Here is a 20,275-nt window from a genome sequence, read left to right on the forward strand (position 1 = left end):
TGAATTGTATTATTTGATTCCCCCATCAATGCTTACCCTAGTCATAAAAATATAAATGTGCACAGGTCTGGTCTTTGGTAAATTCTTTTTATTTCTCAAATTGAGAAAGATTTAGTGACGTTAAACTGCAAAAGAGGTGACCAGCAATTTCACTTACAATTTAATGTCACTGCTATACTGCTCCACGCTTTAAGAATCAAAAGATGGGATTGGGAAACTAATGCCTTTATTCTGGATGTTGCTTTTATGTCTTATTATTCCTATCTTTTATACAATGCTTTTTTGTCTGTAAAACTACATGAGATCAGGAAGATTATGCAAATCTAAGCAAATACGTGCATTACTGTACTTATTGATGTACCTGCAGCTGTAACCAAAGGCAATAAGAAATGTACTTTAACGAGCTGAAAATCAATGGAATTTCTTGATTATGAGTTTGTAGGGATCTAAAAGCCTGCATATGTGATTTGTTCTGACATACAGAAGTATTTGTTTTTCCTTATTATAACCTATACTGCAGAAAGTTTCTGTAAGATTTCAATAATTTATGAATTCTTAAAATTCATTTAAGTGGATATTTATGTGATTTACTTTTTTGTGTTTCTAAATATACCTTTTCTTGTAACAAGTCATATTTTCATGTGAAATAATATTTTTCTGTAGTCACTGTCTAATTTGCTTAGTAAATTAGACATTGCTATCTATCCATTTCTGTTTCATACTACTACTTGTGGGAAATACCGCCAAACAATTTTCAGACGTTCTTAATTTTTTACATTATTTTTGGCCATTTTCACTATTCCTGATCACTAACAATAAGAATATTAAATACAATATATGTGGAAGTCATTTTACCAGATAAAATTTAGTCTGATTTGAACTGCAGTGAATGTCAAGTTCTGGGTGTTTACCTCAAAAATCTATTATTATTCCAAAATTCTTTACTGTCCTAGATTTCACCCCTGTACTTCCATTTGTATTATCTTCTACATTGTGAAGAAGTGATGATAATGTGAAGTTCTCATCCATTCTGAAGTTTGAAGGATGGCTATCCTTAGACATCAGGAAAAACAGATTAATATTGCCAGCAGAGACCACTAAGTTATTAAAACGATTGGCTAAATGGATAACGTTAAATGGTAGAAATTACACTGTGGGAATGTAAACAGCAAAACGGGGAAAGTTGCACTTTTAAAAAATATATCAAAATATTTCAATTAAAGTTGGAAAGGAAATTTGAAATTTCATTATAAATGAATTCTGAATATTCATTTAAAAAATCCCTTTTCTCTAAAATCGGCCCCCACTCCACAGTTCTTTACACTAGTGAAGAATGAAAGTTAAATTTCTACTACTCGAGAACATTGAAAATACAGGTCTTTACCATTTTGCACAAAAGAATCAATTTTCACAAGCTGTTTTTCTGCTCAACATCCTGTGTTTATATACAGACATCTAGTATTAATTTCATTTTTGTTTAATTGTTACTCGTTCATCGTCTTATATTATCCAGTACAACCCAGTTCTGATTTCCCTTTTCTGGATAATAATAATGATTAATGGTCCTCTATTCAGCATTTCTCTCTTCAAATATCCTATTCAAAGCTGATCTTTTATATGTTCTTTTTTCCTATGCTAATTCTTTCTTTTCACACTGAATTTCTTTGTAAGGAAGGGTATTTTCTGGCTTTTGTGTAGGAATAAAAGGAATAACACCCATTAAAAAATCTTACATTACAATGAATACTTCTAATTTGCTAACTTCACTAATGTTCCTAGTTTTTTGTTTCTTTCTTTGATTTTCCTTGATTCTTTTATAATGAAGTTAAACTTCTCACTGGGAAATAATCTAAAAGGTTTAAATTTTTAACACATTAAAATTCTCTTTATCAAGTCAACTTCTCTTTACTCTTTTTTTCTGCTATTTATCTTCTCAGTATCTCCCATAGCAACATTAGGTATGAGAATTATTTATGTAAATAATTGCTTTATGTAATTCAGGGATAAATATAATAAGAAATAAAAAGCATTTTAGCTAGAATATCAAAGTTTGATCAGGAAAAAATAAAGGCTGGAAATAAAAAATCTGAGTGATCATCAAAGCTTTTCAGCATCAGGGACAAAAACACTTAATGTTACTGTGATAGGATCAAACTAATTATCCTGTAAATTATGTGATGTTTTAATTCACTGTCCATAAGACCTTATAAAGGTAACAGAAAAACAGTGCAAGGATAATTCAATGAAAATATGTGATAACAAAACCTTCATCCCCACTCACAGCACAGTGAATTACTTTAATAATAATAATAATAATAATAAAATCTGTAAATTGTTTAACTTTTTTTTAGGTGTAACTGTTAATACTTACTCTTGCTTGGATCCTGGTATACCAGTGCATGGACGTCGTTATGGACATGACTTCTCTATAGGTTCCACTGTCTCATTTAGTTGTGATCCAGGTTATAGACTGAGTCATGAGGAGCCTTTGTTATGTGAAAAAAATCACTGGTGGAGTCACCCACTCCCAACTTGTGATGGTAAGGATAAATGTATAAAATAGTAAATTAAAATATATGCATTTTTCAAAATTTATTAGTCAAAATTAGTTAAATTTTGGAGTTCGCAAACCCTCTATTTTTAGGAAAAAAAAAAAAAGGAAATGTTATATACCTCTGAGATATTTAGTCATAAAGTAGATAATATACAATTCTTTAAATCAGTGGATTATTGAAAATATGTCTATCTGAATATATGTTACCATGAGCTAACTGATTGCAAATTAGCTCAAGGCATGTAATGTTAATGTATATCTGATTGTAAAGCACTTTCTACAAGCTACAAATATTTGTGTTTGGGTATCCATATATAGACAGAGGTGTGCTGACATACGAAACACGTGATGTGGTTTATTTATACATTACTCAAAACCTGCATTCTCCTGTTTCATGTTGATCACTGTGTTCCTAATTGTTAACAGGAACTGACACTCTTCAATCATTGTAGGAACTGATCAGGACCAAATTATACCTGATGATTAAGCATGCGATGGTTAAACCAGACAAAAATGGTATCTAGCAATGCCGTACATTTTGGAGTTTCCACTATATCATTAAAAAAGTGTGCTTGAAAATTATCTAATAGTTTCAGTCATGTCTTTTTATCTGAATTGTTCATTTTAATCCCTTTTCCCAGTTAGAGTGATATAAATTATACTGGATATTAAGAAAGTATATTATAATGTTTATTGTTGTATATTTGAGATGCTTTTCTCTCAAAATTTTTTTCCTTTGAGCATATACATGCTCTTCTGATGATAAAAATTTTATCAGGAATAATATACCCACTTAATTCTAGAGTAGTAGTTGAAGAAAAAAAATCTACTGAACTTCCATGAGCATAGTTACATAATACACACAATAGTACATTTTTCTAAAACACTTCTTAGTTTCTCAAGACACATGGTTAGAAAGAAAAAGCTTAATTTGAATGAAGACTAATGCAAAAGCTCACTGAAGCATGTGTGATTTGCCATATGGAAAGTTATTAATTTTCTTTTAAAAATGATAGGGGTTTTCTTGGCCTTCAGCTCATTTAGTTAGCAAGTGCTTTGGTTTTTACATTTCAATACGTTGAACATGTCAGTTTATAATGATACTCAAAATTTGTGGTGGGAGAAAGGGGCATGAATAATCACTGTCGTGAAAGCGGCACTCTAGTTCAGCAAGGCCATTTCCTAAAGGATACTGCTTCTCAGTCAGGTTCTTGTAATGAAGAATTGTAGCGTTCCCATCAGTTTTGCTGAATAGGCTATAAACTTAACTTGTGTTTTCTTATGGTGGTAGGCACTACATGGTAACCATCTAAAACAAACAGTATTAACATACTCCCGATGAATGCTGTTCTCTGCTGTGAAATAAACTTACATATTGTGATAAATTTCTTCCTCAAAATGCTGAGCTAGCATGCAATTCATTAAGTAAATGAGATTTTTTTCTCCAGAGCACATTGCTAAATGGCAATTGTCCATTGAATAAATACGCTCTAAAAGCAGGATTGAGTACATTTATTCTAGTAAATTTAATCAATTCATGGTTGAACTAATTTTAATTTCATTGCTTAATTTCTTCTCTGGTGGAATGTTTTTAAATAGTATTCGGAGTCCTTGCACCCCCGGGGATAAAAGGGCATTTGGTAAATGGGCTGTTCTTTGTATAAACTGCGAGCATGGGTTTGTATAATTCATGCCACTAATAAACACCTTGGCCACTGCTCCTGCTCATTCAGTATATTGGTCTGACACTTTCTGAGGAGCAGAGTTCTTTCTTGATTGTTCTTTTTGATAATTGCATCTCTTTTTGACAATTACATCATGTAGTGATATGCAGACAGACCATAATAATCATGCAGACAGATCATGACAACTCATGAGCATGTGTGTTTTGGAGGACGAGGAAAAAAATCAGGCTTTTCAGAACCATTTCTTCCTCAAAAGATAGTGTTGACTGAAATTCTATTATTTGAAGGTATATAAACAATTTTTTATAAAATATTTGGCTGTTACACAGATAATCATCACAAAAAGCTTATCAGGGAAGTTACACTTCATCATCTACAGGAACATTTAGACAATACTGAGAATGATGGTTTAAAAATGAACAAGCAAAACTGTTCCCTTCCTTAAAGATTGCCCTGAGGGAGTGATTATGACAGGCTGTATAATTCATTGATATCTGAATAATTGATATGCATGAAGGATTTAATAGGTAATCTCCTTTTTGATTTATATGTGTATCTATATAGATAAAGCATGCACGCTATTCCTCAGTGCACATATGTATTCTCTGTGTGTTTATACAAACATATACACAGTTTTATATATAGAGAAGTATAGCAAAGCATTTCTGAAAAAAAAAAAAAATTAGCTCTCTGACCTTTGAGGATAATAGAATCTTTTTATGCTCTTTACAGAAAAATATTTCAGGAAAATATTTTCAGAATCATAGAACACTTATAGCTGAAAGGAACTGCAGAATATCCAAACCCGTATCACTCAAAGTGGGTCCAATCTGGATGTTAGAGTAGGTTGCTCAGGTTCCTACACAACTAAGTTTTATCTCCAAGGAGGGAGATTCCATTTCTTCCCTGAGAAACCTGTGTCATTGTTTGGCCACACAATAGATATTCTTAACATCTACTGAGAACTTCCCATCTTCCAGTTACATCCACTGTGATGAAAGCTACTTGAATTTATACAGTTTTCAAGAGAGTAACTTCATTATGATATAGTTATACAACCATAAAATTAAAGTTTCTTTAAAGAATAAAAAGTAAAACTTATGATGTTTATCAAACCACCAGTCCCTTTTCAATAAATTACTGTGTAGACACTGTAGATACTGTTAAAAATACTTTAGTTTTGTTAAGCATTACCAATTTCCAGATAACTGTCTTGGCAAAGTGCTTATTTCTTTTCAAAGGGGTGTCACTGATCAAGGCCTAGACTTTTGCCATTTTTTATCCTTCCTTGGTTCATGGGTAAACAACTTTTTTATCCACACAGACCAGAAAAAAATGTTTGGTATATACTGAGTATGTTTATTTTGAAATAATTAATCTGAAGATGTGGTTTGGTCTGTATACCATAAACATCGGACACATTACCTAGGAAAATAAACATACAAATAAATAACAACCGTTCTTTTCAAATGAGAATATGGACAGGCCTTCAGAAAATAGTCATACTTAAGAGACATAAAACAGATGGTTTTGAACATTTTTGGAAAATATTACTTGTATTACATTTACACCCTTCCCATCTAATATCTGCATATGATTCACTGCGTACCTATTTATCTGGACAGCCCTGAATTTCTTGACTATAATCTCCTCCAATTTGCTTAACAAATAAGACAAAATTTTGTTTTACCATGTCTTTTCCATATGAATATTATAAAAAAAAAATTCTTTTAAGCTTTGAATATACGTGGGGAAACCTATTCTATCCAAAATATCCCATTGAAATGACAAGAAAAGTAATGTAAAAGTTAGGTAATTAAGAGTGTAAAGAGCTTTTTACTCCCTTCATTGTAACATTAAATTGGATGCTAATACATAATAATTATTATTTAGTATTTGAATTAAAAATAAATGTTGTCATTCCACTTGATCTTCATTTATTAAATTAATAAATGGCAAGAAAAATGTTCAAGCAAGATGGAAAACATTTAAAGTTTATATTGTAAGCACCTAGATGTCCAAATGAATTAGCAAATATGACTTGTGCAGTACCATGAGAAATATATCCGGGAAGTATGGCTAAGGAGGTATGTTATTTCTGTTAAGACTGTTAAAAACCTGCTACAAATATTCTGTGTGGTAGATGCCAGAATTAGAAATGGGTAGCATGTCTTGGTCTGGTTTAGATTTAAAAAACAAGGTAAAAATACAAGTTTATGTTGTGAGCAGTCCAGGCTACACTAGTTTCTATTAAGTTAGTCTCTTGTGTAATATAATTCGGGTCCAAGATTTCTTTATGGAAGTTGATTATAATAATTTGTCGTCCATACTATTATTTTCTTGTTACTACTTGACTGCATCCTACTTTAAGACACATTACATCTTCTATAATTAGGGAAGACAGATGCTGAAGTTTTTTGGTCTATGAAGCACAGTATGTAAGATTCAAATTTGAATTCACTGTTTCAATAGTTTTAAACTATATTTATATTTCCCTTTTATTACCAAATTACACAGTAAATGAAAGGCACCTTAGAATTAGAATTTTAGTTGAAAGTTAGAGATAATTAAGCAAATTAATATAATGGGGCTTCTCTGTGTTTGTGCACATATTTACTTGTATTTAGATTTATATATACGCAAACATGTCTATGTATAAATAGGTTTATATTCACTCTGTGGTTCTTTCTGAACTAGCACATGTTTTTAGTCTTTCCTGATGATTCTTGAAACTATTTTTAAAACTAATCACTAGTACTAATCAGTTATAAATGTTTTGTTTTCTCTTCCCATCACCTTTGAAAGCAAATAGTTTTCAATTATTTTTACATGCCGCAAGCTGACCTTACTGAAAAAAAAAAAATTTTTTTTGAAGGCTTCTGTTGTTCTTATGTGTATTTTCTCTTTTTTTTTTGGAAAATTGAGACCCATCGTTATATGTTAGTTTCTGACTTATGGTTGGTGACCTATGACTAGTCTCTTGAACAATATATGTCAAAATGGTAGGTGATATAATTTGAAAATGTGGAAAATGTTAATTTCCTAGATATCACCATCTTTAGTCAGGCTAAAAGGGACAATGATATGACGTTTTTATTGTATTGCTAGTGAACACCATATGTAGAAATACACAGCTACATGGATTTATATATATATGTATTTTCTTTTGCTTTACTAAAATTACAAACACATTCTCTTGATAGTTTTCTGTCCTTCTTGGATATGGTGACACACTTCTCACATCCAGTTTTCCTCATAACTTCATATTATTTCTATACCTTTCATAACTCTGAGACTGACTTGAGTTAAAACAAAATAAGTTTTAAATTGGTAGTAAATCTTATTGAAAGACCTTGGATGACAGAGAACATAATTAGTGGGTTTTGAATTTTATTTTATGGTACAAAAAGCAAGAGGAAAGAGCTTTTTCTGTGAACAAGTATCAATTTAACTATACAGGCTAACCTCTGCAGGAAGAGATTATATGGAATGACTTCTGCAGTAAGATATAAAAACATTAAAACCAGAACCAAGGTCATGTGAAAAAAATTGAAAAAAATATAAATGAACAAAAATGTCACAATCTAATGTGAAGTGTCCTAGCAGTATGTTTGTGTAGCACAGCTGCTGTGACAAGAAAGTTAGATAAGTACTTGTGATTGTTAATGCAGTGGTCATAGAGATGGAAAATGTATTTTGGAGAAGTAGATTAAGAAAACCTGTCTCATTATTTGATTAAAAGTCAGAGATACTAATGTGTTTTGCCAGTCTTCCAAAGTGAGTCCCCAAGAGGGAAAAGAACATGATGACAGTTTAGCAGAAGAACAAATGGGTAAAAATGAATAAATTTAGCTAGAAATTCTGAGACTATTTCTAGAATTGGGAGATTGGTTTTCTGTAAGAGTTTTATAGTAGCATGAAATATGACCTGAAATGGAACTTGATATTTACATGAATGACACAAATCAAGTTCTGTCATTACTACTATTAATGTATTTCAGGGATGAAGCATGGCCTGCATGTCTCCTGCTGAGACATTACAAGTAGCCTGAGTAAAGGTTCTAAAACTGTTTGGGCCAGAGATTATTTTCAAACTACATAGGGCCATTTCCTAAGCTAGGTTTGCTTGCTATCACACTTCCTTACGTCTGATCATGTTACTGAGCAAAACAAATGCAGTTATGATCATTTACAATGAAAGTAACTGTAAGTAATCAACCCAACACTGTAAGAATATATATCTACCTAAACAACTTGCTTAGCCACTGCACTCCACTATTAAATGTTAATCTTCATTCACAGTTATCCTAAACTTGCTTCATAAATTGTCACATCATTTCTGATCACCACAGGGCTGTAGAGGTAGTTCATACTATACTATCAGGTACCTATCTGTATTTCATACAGTCACTTCTATATTTTATTCTTTATTTTTTGTTATTTTGTTTATCATTATTCTGAAAAGATCATAATGGAGGGGGGAAAAATTAAGCATATCTTGATACAGCTCCTCTGCTTGCATAGCAAAGAAATTATTAGTTGGTCAACAACAGAATTTTCCAGTTTCCACATTGGAACACCCAAATAGTGCTTCAGTTATTTGCTTATATAATCATTCTACTTTTAGTTTCTCCTAGCCTCCAGCACTGTATAATCAGATAAAGTGAAAGGTTCCTTGTAGAATCTGGAAAAATGTGTGGAGTTTATCTTTTGCTGGTTTAATTTTCATGTATTTCTGTTTTCCTTTGCACTCTGAAAAAACGTCAGATACTAGTAGTGATATTACATGCTTGGGCTACTTGCCATCTTATCAGGACCAGTGCATATTTTATATTTCAGTTCTGTCAACTTGGCTTTGTTTTGTAAAATGCTCGTCCCTTGATGCCTTTTTTTGCCATCTGCTAGCATTCATAGAGTTACACTGAGTGCCTGATGGCATGCCATAGATGTTTTGTCACCATTTGCATTCTTGAAAGGTTTTCCAAACACCCACTGTAAAATACATTATTTGTTTGGGCTGTTTCCCATGATTATAAAAACTGATTACATTGTCTTATTTAATAGGGCTGGCCTAAGGTATGGACAAAGTAGCTAGTTACCAACAGAAACTCCAATAACATGCTGTCATGGCCCTGATTCTGTTTTTCTAATATCTAAATATAACAAGATCAGGTGATAAGTAGACAGTGGTTACCTTCATCAGAGAAGTGAGGAGGAAAATTAGTATGCTGGGAGGTTATTCTCCTGTGGCAACAATTAGGAGGTTGGGCAGCTGTGGTCCTAGAATGTCTTATTTCAGCCTATGGTACTGGATCTACAAATTTCCAGCTTACAACTAGGCCAAAAAGGCCAGAAAGTTGGCAGGAGTAATAGCACACACAAAGAAATCATGAGGCTACCCAGACAAATATATCATGTTTAAAACAGAAATGTGATTAGCTAGAACAATCAAACAAATTTAGCTAGACAAAATAGTGATCTTCATTCTAGGATGACGGGATGAAGTTACATTTCTGCTTTCGAAGAAAGCTAATTAGAGGTATACTTCATTTTATTCAGTGTCTTATGTTATGAAAACATTCCACAGTGCTGCTGAAATATCTGAAAAATGCAGATATTTCCTTGAGATAGATGTCTGCTTAGGTACAGGGTGAGACAGAAGATACATTCTGGATATTCTTTCAATTCACTGTATGATGTGTCCTCAAACCAGTTTCGAATGCACTTCTGCAAGCAGAAAATCATGACTGGTCAACAAAATAATTCTCAAATTAATAGCATTAATAGCAAAATCAGAGATAGGTATAACTGTCAGGATTTATCCCATCATTGTGTGGCAGAAATTATAAGTAGAATAAATGTCAAGATACAGTAGAACAGTTGGCACGATGTAACACATTGCTCACAACACTTTCTCCTGCCTGAAAAGTATGAAGATGTTTGAATACTGTTCATATACTGAAAGGCCAAACTTCTCCCAGCTTTGCAATCCGTACTGTTGAATGCTGTGTTGGCAGCTGCTGCTGATGTTACAGGAGGACTAAGAGCATGTTACACCAACTAGGGCAGGTAGGGCAGCCTCCATCAGAAGGAGGTACTGTGCCTCCAGCCTGTCACAGGCTCCTTTCCTCACCCTTTCTGATGTGGCCACGGGCTGGGAAGCACAGACATGAGCAACAGGTGAGCAGTGGCTTATATAAAAGGAAGAAGTTGTATCGACTGGAATTGCAGACAAGTAATTGCCATTTACCTATCTACCAAACTGCCTTTCAACATCTTTAGCATCTGCTAAAGGGAAAACCTGATTGTTAAAAATAGGAGTGCTGAATACTTGTTTGGGTTAAGGTGTGGGCTCAGAGAAACTATGGTTGATACTAATAAAAATTCTGAAATGACACTGGTTGAGAGCTTGACTACTTAAGGCTGAAAAGGGAGAGTTTGTGTTAATTACTTTGGAAGAGCTGCTCATATGAAGAACTGTAATCAACTTTCCTAAAACAGTCGATGTTATTTAACTTAAATCTGGTGGCAGTGATATAGTTTACCTTTTTTTTTTTTTTTTTTTTGTATTCTGGAATATTTCTACAAAATAATGCATATAATCAGGCTAAGAAAAATAAAAGGAATAGATTTTTTTTAATCTTGAAGAAAAAAAAAGGTAGAAATACTCATTTATTTTATAATGTATGTCCTGAAGTAATCTATATTCAGAGAACTATGATATAATAACCTTGTTTGGTACTGAGTTTTAATCACTGTTATTGATAAAATAATTCTAAGGTATAAGAGCCTCCTCACTATTAAAAATTAATCAATTAATTATTTCAAAAGGTCTGGAATGGAAAATTCACTATTAAAATGTAATAGTGAATTGTGAAGATATTTATGCCAGTGTTGTAATGATTTAATTTTTGTATTTTCTATTAATTCAATCTGTAATTTAATTTTTATATTTCTCAATTGCTGATTACTTTTACAAAATCACTACTGATACTGTAGAAAGCCTTATTCTTATATTGGCACTTGTCATTGTCATTTGCATTAAAAATATAGATTCATATTCAATAATTAGATACAAGAAAGCATGTCATGATCCCTGCAATATTATTTTCAGTCAGTAATTCTTCAATAGTGAGATCCACTCTACACCATTTTAACTCTCCAGCCTTAGCTTCTGGCTAGAGTGATATTGTTTGGCTTTGTATCTTCTTCTGCCTTCATCTTCCTGCTGTACTTATGAATTTCACAGTCTCAAGAAAATGTGAAAAAAGAGCTAAGGAAATTCACTTTTCATTTTCTTAGTGCCTATTAAAGCACATTAATTAATCACTGATTATATTTATTTTCATAGTGTATCAAAATGGGCTGTAGTTATATGTGGAACTGCTAAATCATTTGACCAGCACTTTTAAATCATTTTAAAGCCAGCAGTTTTTTAAAAGGTGTTTTCTTAAATTTTCTCTTATGTGTAAGATTTCTATTAATTGTTTTGTTATTTTCTTTGTTATTTCTAGCTTTATGTGGTGGAGATGTTAGAGGACCTAGTGGAACAATTTTATCCCCTGGTTATCCTGATCTGTATCCAAATTCTCTGAATTGTACATGGACAGTGGATGTTACCCATGGAAAAGGTAAATAAAACCTTTTCTCTTTTACACCTTTCTTTTAATATGTAAGTCCAGTATTCTGTGCTACACATATAGTATTCCGTGCTACAGATGGAGGTTAACAGCAATGAACTATGAATTGCATTGCTGATTTTTGGTTTTGTTTATTTTTATTGAAGTAATTCCTAGAATTCCAGAAGTGGAGTAAGCCCTAATGCTTTCCACAGAACAGAAAGTCCCTACAGGTTTATAGTCCAAGTAATAGATAGCTGGATGTGTGCACGTTAATTTGTAGAGGTGAAAGAGGATGAATGCTTTTTCTGTGTTGATAAGGTAATGTCTTGTCTTAGAGAGAGATTAGCCAGAAGTAGTCATTGATATGTAGACTTGGTATACACAGGAGAATCTGAAGTGAAGACTTAAGATATTATTCAAGTTATGGCATGAAAAAGGAATGACGTTAATGTGGGGAGTTGTTTAAAAGATTGCTCATGATGCTAAATTTTGCATTATGACTGGCTATTGACAAGAAAATGTCAGAAAGTCCTGTTATTTTGAAGAAAATAAACTTTTCAGCTTGCCAAGACACATTTTCAGGGTGGTAGCATATAAATGACAGTTTAATATGCATTTATGGATTGAATAAATAATATAGTTTAGAAATAAATGTAGAGGGGAAAAAATAAATCATGGAACCCAATTACAGCAATTGGAAAGGTGAGAAAGAATTATATAATGACTGATCACAGAAACTGAGGGATGGGGGACTTTTAAGAAAAGGTTGGTTATTTGTTGAAGGCAAATTTCAGGATAAAGATGTAATACTGGTTTAAACTTCTCTGAGAAAGAATCTTAGTAAGAGTTATTTCAAAGAAATAAAAGACATGCAGGAGAGGTCAGAAAATGCTTAGGACACAAATGGAAGCTGGGATTTCCAGGTAGCAAAATTTTCTTGAAATACTGTGTCCTAGCTGCTTTCAAATGAAAGGTTTTGGAACTAGATGAGAAAAGATGGGTCAAACTTTTAGATTTTGGTGGTATTTTATTTTAAACATAGGAGTGACTACATAGTACTCTTGTACTATGAATGGAAAGACCTAGAGAAGCATAAGAACTTAATGTTAAGGGAAGGACGGAAATAGAGATAGGTGTCATAAGAGAAATTGAATATAGATATGTTGTGGTGATAAGAACACAAAAAGGAGAATTGCATCTGTAACACTGGAAAGAATACAGAAAAGGAGTGAAACGGAGAAAGAAGGCAAGTTCAAATTTGAATTGAATCCATTTTCTCTGTGAGGGCATGAAAAATATGACAAAGTATACTGATGATGTATTTCTCTAAGAGTTACTGATAACATAAAAATAAGATATCCCTCAGAAAACTGTGCTGATATGTGATCCCCTTGCTCTGTTTTGTACAAATAATATGATAGTTCCTCATCTAGATGTTAAATCACTCTGACAAGATGTCCCATTTAAAATTCCTTAAAGTGTTAAAAGTGGCAAAGTGTATCTCTCAATTATTGCTCCAGCTATTCTGCAGTCTCTTTTTAATACCTAATGATGCCACTGTGTAAATATAATTTGCTTGTAAGTATCCACAGTGAAAAAAAAATCTGAAATTACTCAGTCTACATCGGATGCTACATTTGATTCGGAGTGGGCAGAGACTAGAGTGACGACGGCAGTTTAAAACTCATTGCCTCCACCTTTTTAGCTCAGTTGCTGAGGAGAGGGGCTCCAAAGTGGAGGATAGCGGCTGGGGACCCTTCTCAAAGTGTCAAAAAACCTGTTGCAAAACTGCAAGCCAAACAGGCAGAAGCCCAGGGAAGTGGGAGTGCCTCAAGCCGCCTCCCCCCTAAGCAGGAAGAGTGAGCAGCTGCCAGTGAGGACAGTGGGGACTCGGAGCAGGCAGAGACTGGAGTAATGAAGCCCAACACCCACAATGTACAAGAGGATCCCCCAGGGAGCGAGAGCAACCAGGAGCCAGGTGACCAGGACGGGCAAACAGGGCCTGGCACGTCAGAACACTTTGTGTCAGCTCAAGCGGACAGGGCACAGTCCCTCTCCTGGGTCTAGAGCTCATCTGAACTAGGTATTGTCCTCCATGAATAGACGGAACTTTGGTCTCCACTCGGGGCAAAACCACCACCAGAAAGAACATGATGACCCAGACGGAGCTGCCACGCAAACATGCAGCGGTCCAGGTCCCAGGCTGCAGGGAGTGCCCGAGCCTGTCAGTCCTGCCGGAGGGCAGCAGGGACAGCACCTGTGTGCGCTGCCATCAGCTGCGTGACCTGCTCAGCCTGGTAGCGGAACTCAAAGAAGAGGTCAAGAGATTAAGAAGTATTAGGGAGTGCAAAAGGAACATTGATTGGTGGAGTAACACCTTAGCACCCCTGGAGAAAAAGGAGTAAATGGAGGCTCCAAAAGAGGCAGGAGATCCCTCACCCTCTTGCTACTAGGCAGGAAGGGAGGGCACCTAAGAGATGGGGGAGACTGGAAACAGGTCCCTGCTCAGGGAGGCCGGAAAATCCCCTCCTGATCTCCCTCACCTTCCATGGTTCCCCTTCACGACAGATATGGTGCCCTGGAACTTTTGAATGAAGTACAGAAGGATGAAGAAAATGAGCCAAACAAGGAGGAAGATCAAGGTCCACCATGGCCAGGTCGCTCTAGACCAGGTATCAAAACCACTTTTAGAAACAACCCCAGTAGGGTCATTGTAGTGGGTGACTCCATTCTGAGGGGTGTCAAAGGCCCCATATGCAGACCAGACCCGCTTGATAGGGAAGTCTGCTGCCTTCCCGGGGCCTGGGTAAAGGACCTCAAGGTGAAAGTCCCCACTCTAGTGAGATCTAAGGACTACTACCCTCTCTTGGTTTTTCAGGTAGGTAGTGATGATATTACCAAGAGAAGTCCTAAATGAATGAAGAGAGATTTCAGGGCCTTGGGGAAACTGGTTAAGGGCTTGGGGGCACAAATAGTGTTCTCCTCCATACCTTCAGTTGCAGAGATGGATGAAGAAGATTACAGGAAAAGACAACAGATGAACTTGTGTCTCCAAGACTGGTGTTACCGGCAGGGCTTTGGATATTTCAATCACGGGTTAATATACAGGACGCCAGAACTTTTGACATCAGATGGGATGCACCTGTCCCAGAGTGGGAAAAGGATCTTGGGGCCAGAGTTAGCTGGGCTCATTGAGAGTGCTTTAACTAGATTTGAAGGGGTAGTGGGACAAAACTGGAACTCCCAGACATGAGCACCAGGATAGACTACCAGAGTTTGTGGGCTGGTGTGCCAGCAATGTCCCTCACCCTGCCATCTCAGTGGAGTCAAGGGATGGAGACATGCAGCACAACAAAGATGCAATGGATATGAATGGATCAGTAACTGTGGTAACACCTGTGAAAGGTCAGGCCAGACATAGGACCTATAAAATGCAAAAAGGTGCTTGGGGACATCAGCCCCTCTGAAGTGCATTTATACCAATGCACACAGCATGGGTAACAAACAGGAGGAATTTGAAACAATCACGAAACAGGAAAATTATGATGTACTGGCTATCATAATAACATGGTGGGATGTCTCCCATGACTGCAGTGTGCTCGTTGATGGCTACAAGGTCTTTACAAGGGATAGACAAGGAAGGAGAGGTGATGGGGTGGTGCTGTATGTTAGGGACTGTGATGATTGCTTTGAGCACAAGTACCGTGAAGAAAGGGTGGAGTGTCTTTGCATTAGAATCAGGGGCCACCCACCCAGGACAGAGAGGTAGATGTAAGATTCTTTAGGCATTTAGGAGAAATCTCATGATCACTTGCCCTTGTTCTTGTGGGAGACTTTAACTTCCCAGACTTCTGCTGGAAATACAACACTGCAGAGTGGGACCAGTCCTGGAGATTCCTGGAATATGTGGCAGATAACTTCCTGACACAGCTGGTGAGTGAACCGACCAGAGAAGGTGCCCAGCTGGATCTCCTCTTTGGGAACAGAGAAGGACTGGTGGAGGATGTGGTGGTTGGAGGATGATTAGGGCACAACAATCCTGAAATAATAAAGGTCTCTGTTCTTAGAGAGGCCAGGAGAGAGGGCAGCAGAACTGACATACTGGACTTCCAAAGGGCTGACTTTGACTTGTTTAGGCAACTGCTTGACAGGATCCCTTGGGAGACGGTCCTGAAGGGTATAGGGGTCCAGGAAGGCTGGACACTCTTTAAGAAGGAAGTGGTAATGGCACAGGAGCAGGGTGTCCACAGGTTCTGTATGAGAATCCAGCACCAGAGAAGACCAGCCTGACTGAACAGGGAGCTTTGGTTGGAACTCAGTTAGAAAAGGAGAGTTTATGGCCTTTGGAAGAAGGGGTTAGCTTCTCAAAACGATCACAAATATGCTGTGAGGCTATGCATGGCAGAAATCAGGAGGTCTGAAGCCCAGCTAGAAATTGATCTGGCTTCAGCAGTCAAAGATATTAAGAAATGTTTCTATAAGTGTGTCAACAGTAAAAGAAAGACTAGAGAGAGTCTCCATCCTCTGCTAGATACAGAAGGAAACATGGCAATGAGTGATGAGGAAAAGGCTGAGGTGCTTAATGCCTTCTTAGCCTCAGTCTTTAATAACAAGACTAGTTGTACTGAGGGAATCCAGCCTCCTCAGCCAGAAAAGAGGGAGACTGGGAGAAAGCCCCCCTCGCAATCCAGGAGGAGACAGTCAGTGACCTACTGCATCACACAGACACACACAGGTGTATGGAAGCAGATGGGATACACCCAAGGCTGCTGAAGGAGCTGACTGGGGTGCTCGCCAGGCCAATTTCCATCATTGACCAGCAGTTCTTGCGGACTGGGGAGGTCCCCGCATATGGGAAATCGGCCAGTGTGATGCCCATTTATAAGAAGGGTCAGAAGGATGATCTGGGAAATTACAGACCTGTCAGCTTAAGTTCGGTGCCCAGGAAGCTGATGGAGCAGCTCATCCTGAGTACCATCACACAACACATGTGGGACAACCAGAGGATCAGACCCAGTCAACATGAGTTTATGAAAGGCAGATCCTGCCTGACAAACCTGATCCCCTTCTGCGACAGGGTGACCTGCTCATTGGGTGAGGGAAAGGCTGTGGATGTTGTCTACCTTGACTTTAGTAAGGCCTTTGACACCATTTCCCACAGCATTCTCCTGGCGAAACTGGCTGCTCACGGCTTGGATGGGCACACGCTTTGCTGGGTAAAAACTGTCTGGATGGCCGGGCCCAAAGAGTTGTGGTTAATGGATTCAAATCCAGCTGGCGGCCGGTCATGAGTGTTGTCCCCCGGGGCTCGTTTTTGGGGCCGCTCCTGTTTAACATCTTTATTGATGATCTAGACAAGGGGATCGAGTGCACCCTCAGTCAGTTTGCAGATGACACCCAGTTGGCTGGGAGTGTTGATGTGCTCGAGGGTAGGGAGGCTCTGCAGAGAGACCTGGACAGGCTGGAGCCATGGGCTGAGGCCAACTGGAGGAGTTTCACTGAGGCCAAATGCCAGGGGCTGCCCTTGGGCCACAACAACCCCCAGCAGCGCTACAGGCTTGGGGAGGAGTGGCTGGAGAGCTGCCAGTCAGAGGGACCTGGGGGTGTTGATTGACAGCCGGCTGAACAGGAGCCAGCAGTGTGCCCAGGTGGCCAAGAAGGCCAATGGCATCCTGGCTTGTGTCAGCACTAGCGTGGCCAGCAGGGACAGGGAAGGGATCTGACCCCTGTACTTGGCACTGGTGAGGCCGCACCTCGATTCCTGTGTTCAGTTTTGGGCCCCTCACTACAAAAAGGACATTGAATGACTCGAGCGTGTCCAGAGAAGAGCAACGGAGCTGGTGCAGGCTCTGGAGCACAGGTCATACGGGGAGCGGCTGAGGGAACTGGGGGTGTTTAGTCTGGAGGAGGCTGAGGGGAGACCTCATTGCCCTCTACAGCTCCCTGAAAGGAGGTTGCAGAGAGCTGGGGATGAGTCTCTTTAACCACGTATCATGCAATAAGACAAGAGGTAATGGCTTCAAGTTGCGCCAGGGAAGGTTTAGACTGGATATTAGGAAGCATTTCTTTCCAGAAGGGGTTGTTAGGGGTTGGAATGAGCTGCCCAGGGAGGTGGTGGAGTCCCCATCCCTGGAGGTGTTTAAGAGTCGGGTTGAGATAGTGTTTAGGGATCTGGTGTAGTTGGGAACTGTCAATGTTAGCTTAATGGTTGGACTGGATGATCTTCAAGGTCTTTTCCAACCTAGATGATTCTGGGATTCTGGGATTTGCTGTTGTTACATCTACATATGATACATGGCTTTTAGAGTTGCAGGAATATAAGATACTGTGGATCTTTTGCATAGGAGAATTTATGTGGGAATTATATAATCATTCTTCTGGATAAGCAAGAAAGACTGACAGAAAATGTAAGAAAACGGTTGAGCCTTGTCATTTAGTTTGCACCCTATCTGAAAAGCCATTGGATAATGAGGCCAAGATTTAATTTCAGTCTCGTAGTTGGAGAGAAGTAAGAGATGGATAAAGGCTTAGCTTTATGGAGTAAGACATGACTGAAAATTATGTGAATTCTGCAGTAAACGTGAGCCCAGGTTAAGCCATGTTTCTCAGGATTCTTGAAAGATATTTTCTTAACATTTTCCTTGTTCTTAAACTAAAAATGGGGTTATGGAGGAAAGTACTTTGAAATTTATTCTTATTTTAAGAACATTGAGTAATTTTTTTGTGATTTATCTTTTTTCTTGAACCCTTAGCTAGAGAAGTACTTAAAAGTCGGGATAAATAAAAGCTGAACTTCTCAATGTGATTACATTTTATGTGAGGCTATTGAAAAAACCACCATATTTAATGAGACTCCTGAGAAAACAAATATACAGAAATAAAATATACAGGGAAAGAGAGTGTATATATAGTACATACGCACATATATACTGATACTTAAACATATTCACACACATATAGATATAAGTACATTCTTTCTGTCAGTAAGTTTTATAATATCTTATGGAAATGTTATTTAGGAAAAAAATACTGAAGAGTAATAATATGTTGTAATTTGCCTTGGGCATTTTGATTCATGCTCTCAGAGATTTTCTGGAAACAACTGAAGAGTGAAGATTTCCTGTGAGTAGGAAAATAGGAAATATTGTATATCTTGTGTTCTTGATGGCAAAAAGGTTTTAATTCTTTAAGTCCTTCCTGTACTACTGCATGAGAAAACTAGCTCTCCTTTTTTGACAATAAGTCACAGGCTTACTTAATTTAACTTTAAACTTATAACAGTAAAGTTCTAAGTAAGCTAGTCCATTAAGCCACTTCTGTATTTAATGGATAAATGCATGTATCTTTAGGATATGAGTCATTTTACCCTGAAAAAATATCTAAAATACATGGGATTAACCATCCCCTGAAGGTGCCTATTTACCATCTAATGTCGAGGAAGTTTGCATATCCCCAGATGAATTGTCTATGGGGAGACTGAATTATTTCCAATTGGGAAAAATTAATCCCATACACATAAATAGGTTATTTTAATGTGAGGGAGAAAAACTTTGTTCTGGAGATCTAATTTTCTGCTCTATTTCATGTCTAATATAATTCCAACTTCAGAATCTCAAAGACTATCTTCTACTGGCCATTAATTAGTGATAGGATTTTTAAAAAGTAGGTTTTTTAAACTCTCTTTTTTTCTGACAAAAGGTGGTAATTTAATATCAGACTGCCAAGATAATGTATGTAACTTCAGTATGTAGCTTCAGAATGCTATGGGGTAGTTTTTTAAACACATATCTTTACGTCGCAACTTCATACCACTGTTACATAACAGCAGTTAATTAAATGCATATGTTTAGTTAAGATTGGTATTTTACATCTGAATATGTTGTATTGCTAAGAAGCAGTTTCTGTGTTTGTATATACTGTTTTAACATAATCTGCAATACATATGTGTATTTTTAAATTCTGCTGTTCAAGTATATCTAAACTTCTAGAATTCTGGAAAGATTTTTATTTTTGTTCATGTAGACCAGCATTATGATTCTTGAATGTCCATTAAAACTTGATATTATTTTATTTTTTAATTTGTTATCTAGGGAATGGAACATGCACTTCAAATATAGTTAGTACGTCTAGTACTTGATATTACTTATGAAGAGGGAAGGAAGCATCTATCGTGACAACTATTGCATTTTGTCTGTGGTTAGCATGCAATTTAATATATGCTGAATTGAAATTTGTGCAGTATCTATGGTATATTTTAAACCATTTACTAATAGAACAGTTACTTTACCCATCCCCCAACAGTCTGTATTATAATGTTGAGACACAGCATTAGAGTACTATGTCTTACTGTCTTCATTTCAGATTTTAAATATTCTCCTCATAAAGAAAGGGGCATGTGAGATGGAATGAGAAGG

General features: G+C 36.7%; 1 protein-coding gene across 3 annotated transcripts in view; it reads left to right on the forward strand.

Annotated features, from left to right (window-relative positions):
- CSMD3 (CUB and Sushi multiple domains 3) overlaps positions 1-20,275 on the forward strand; it is a 732,271-nt gene that overhangs the window by 436,931 nt on the left and 275,065 nt on the right. For all 3 annotated transcript variants that reach the window (XM_074897604.1, XM_074897605.1, XM_074897607.1), the window contains 2 exons: positions 2,352-2,540; positions 11,754-11,870. In XM_074897604.1, the coding sequence (XP_074753705.1) occupies positions 2,352-2,540; positions 11,754-11,870 (306 nt within the window). The remainder of the gene's footprint in view (positions 1-2,351; positions 2,541-11,753; positions 11,871-20,275) is intronic.

Source organism: Athene noctua, chromosome 2 (assembly GCF_965140245.1).
Source record: "Athene noctua chromosome 2, bAthNoc1.hap1.1, whole genome shotgun sequence".
NCBI lineage: Eukaryota > Metazoa > Chordata > Aves > Strigiformes > Strigidae > Athene > Athene noctua.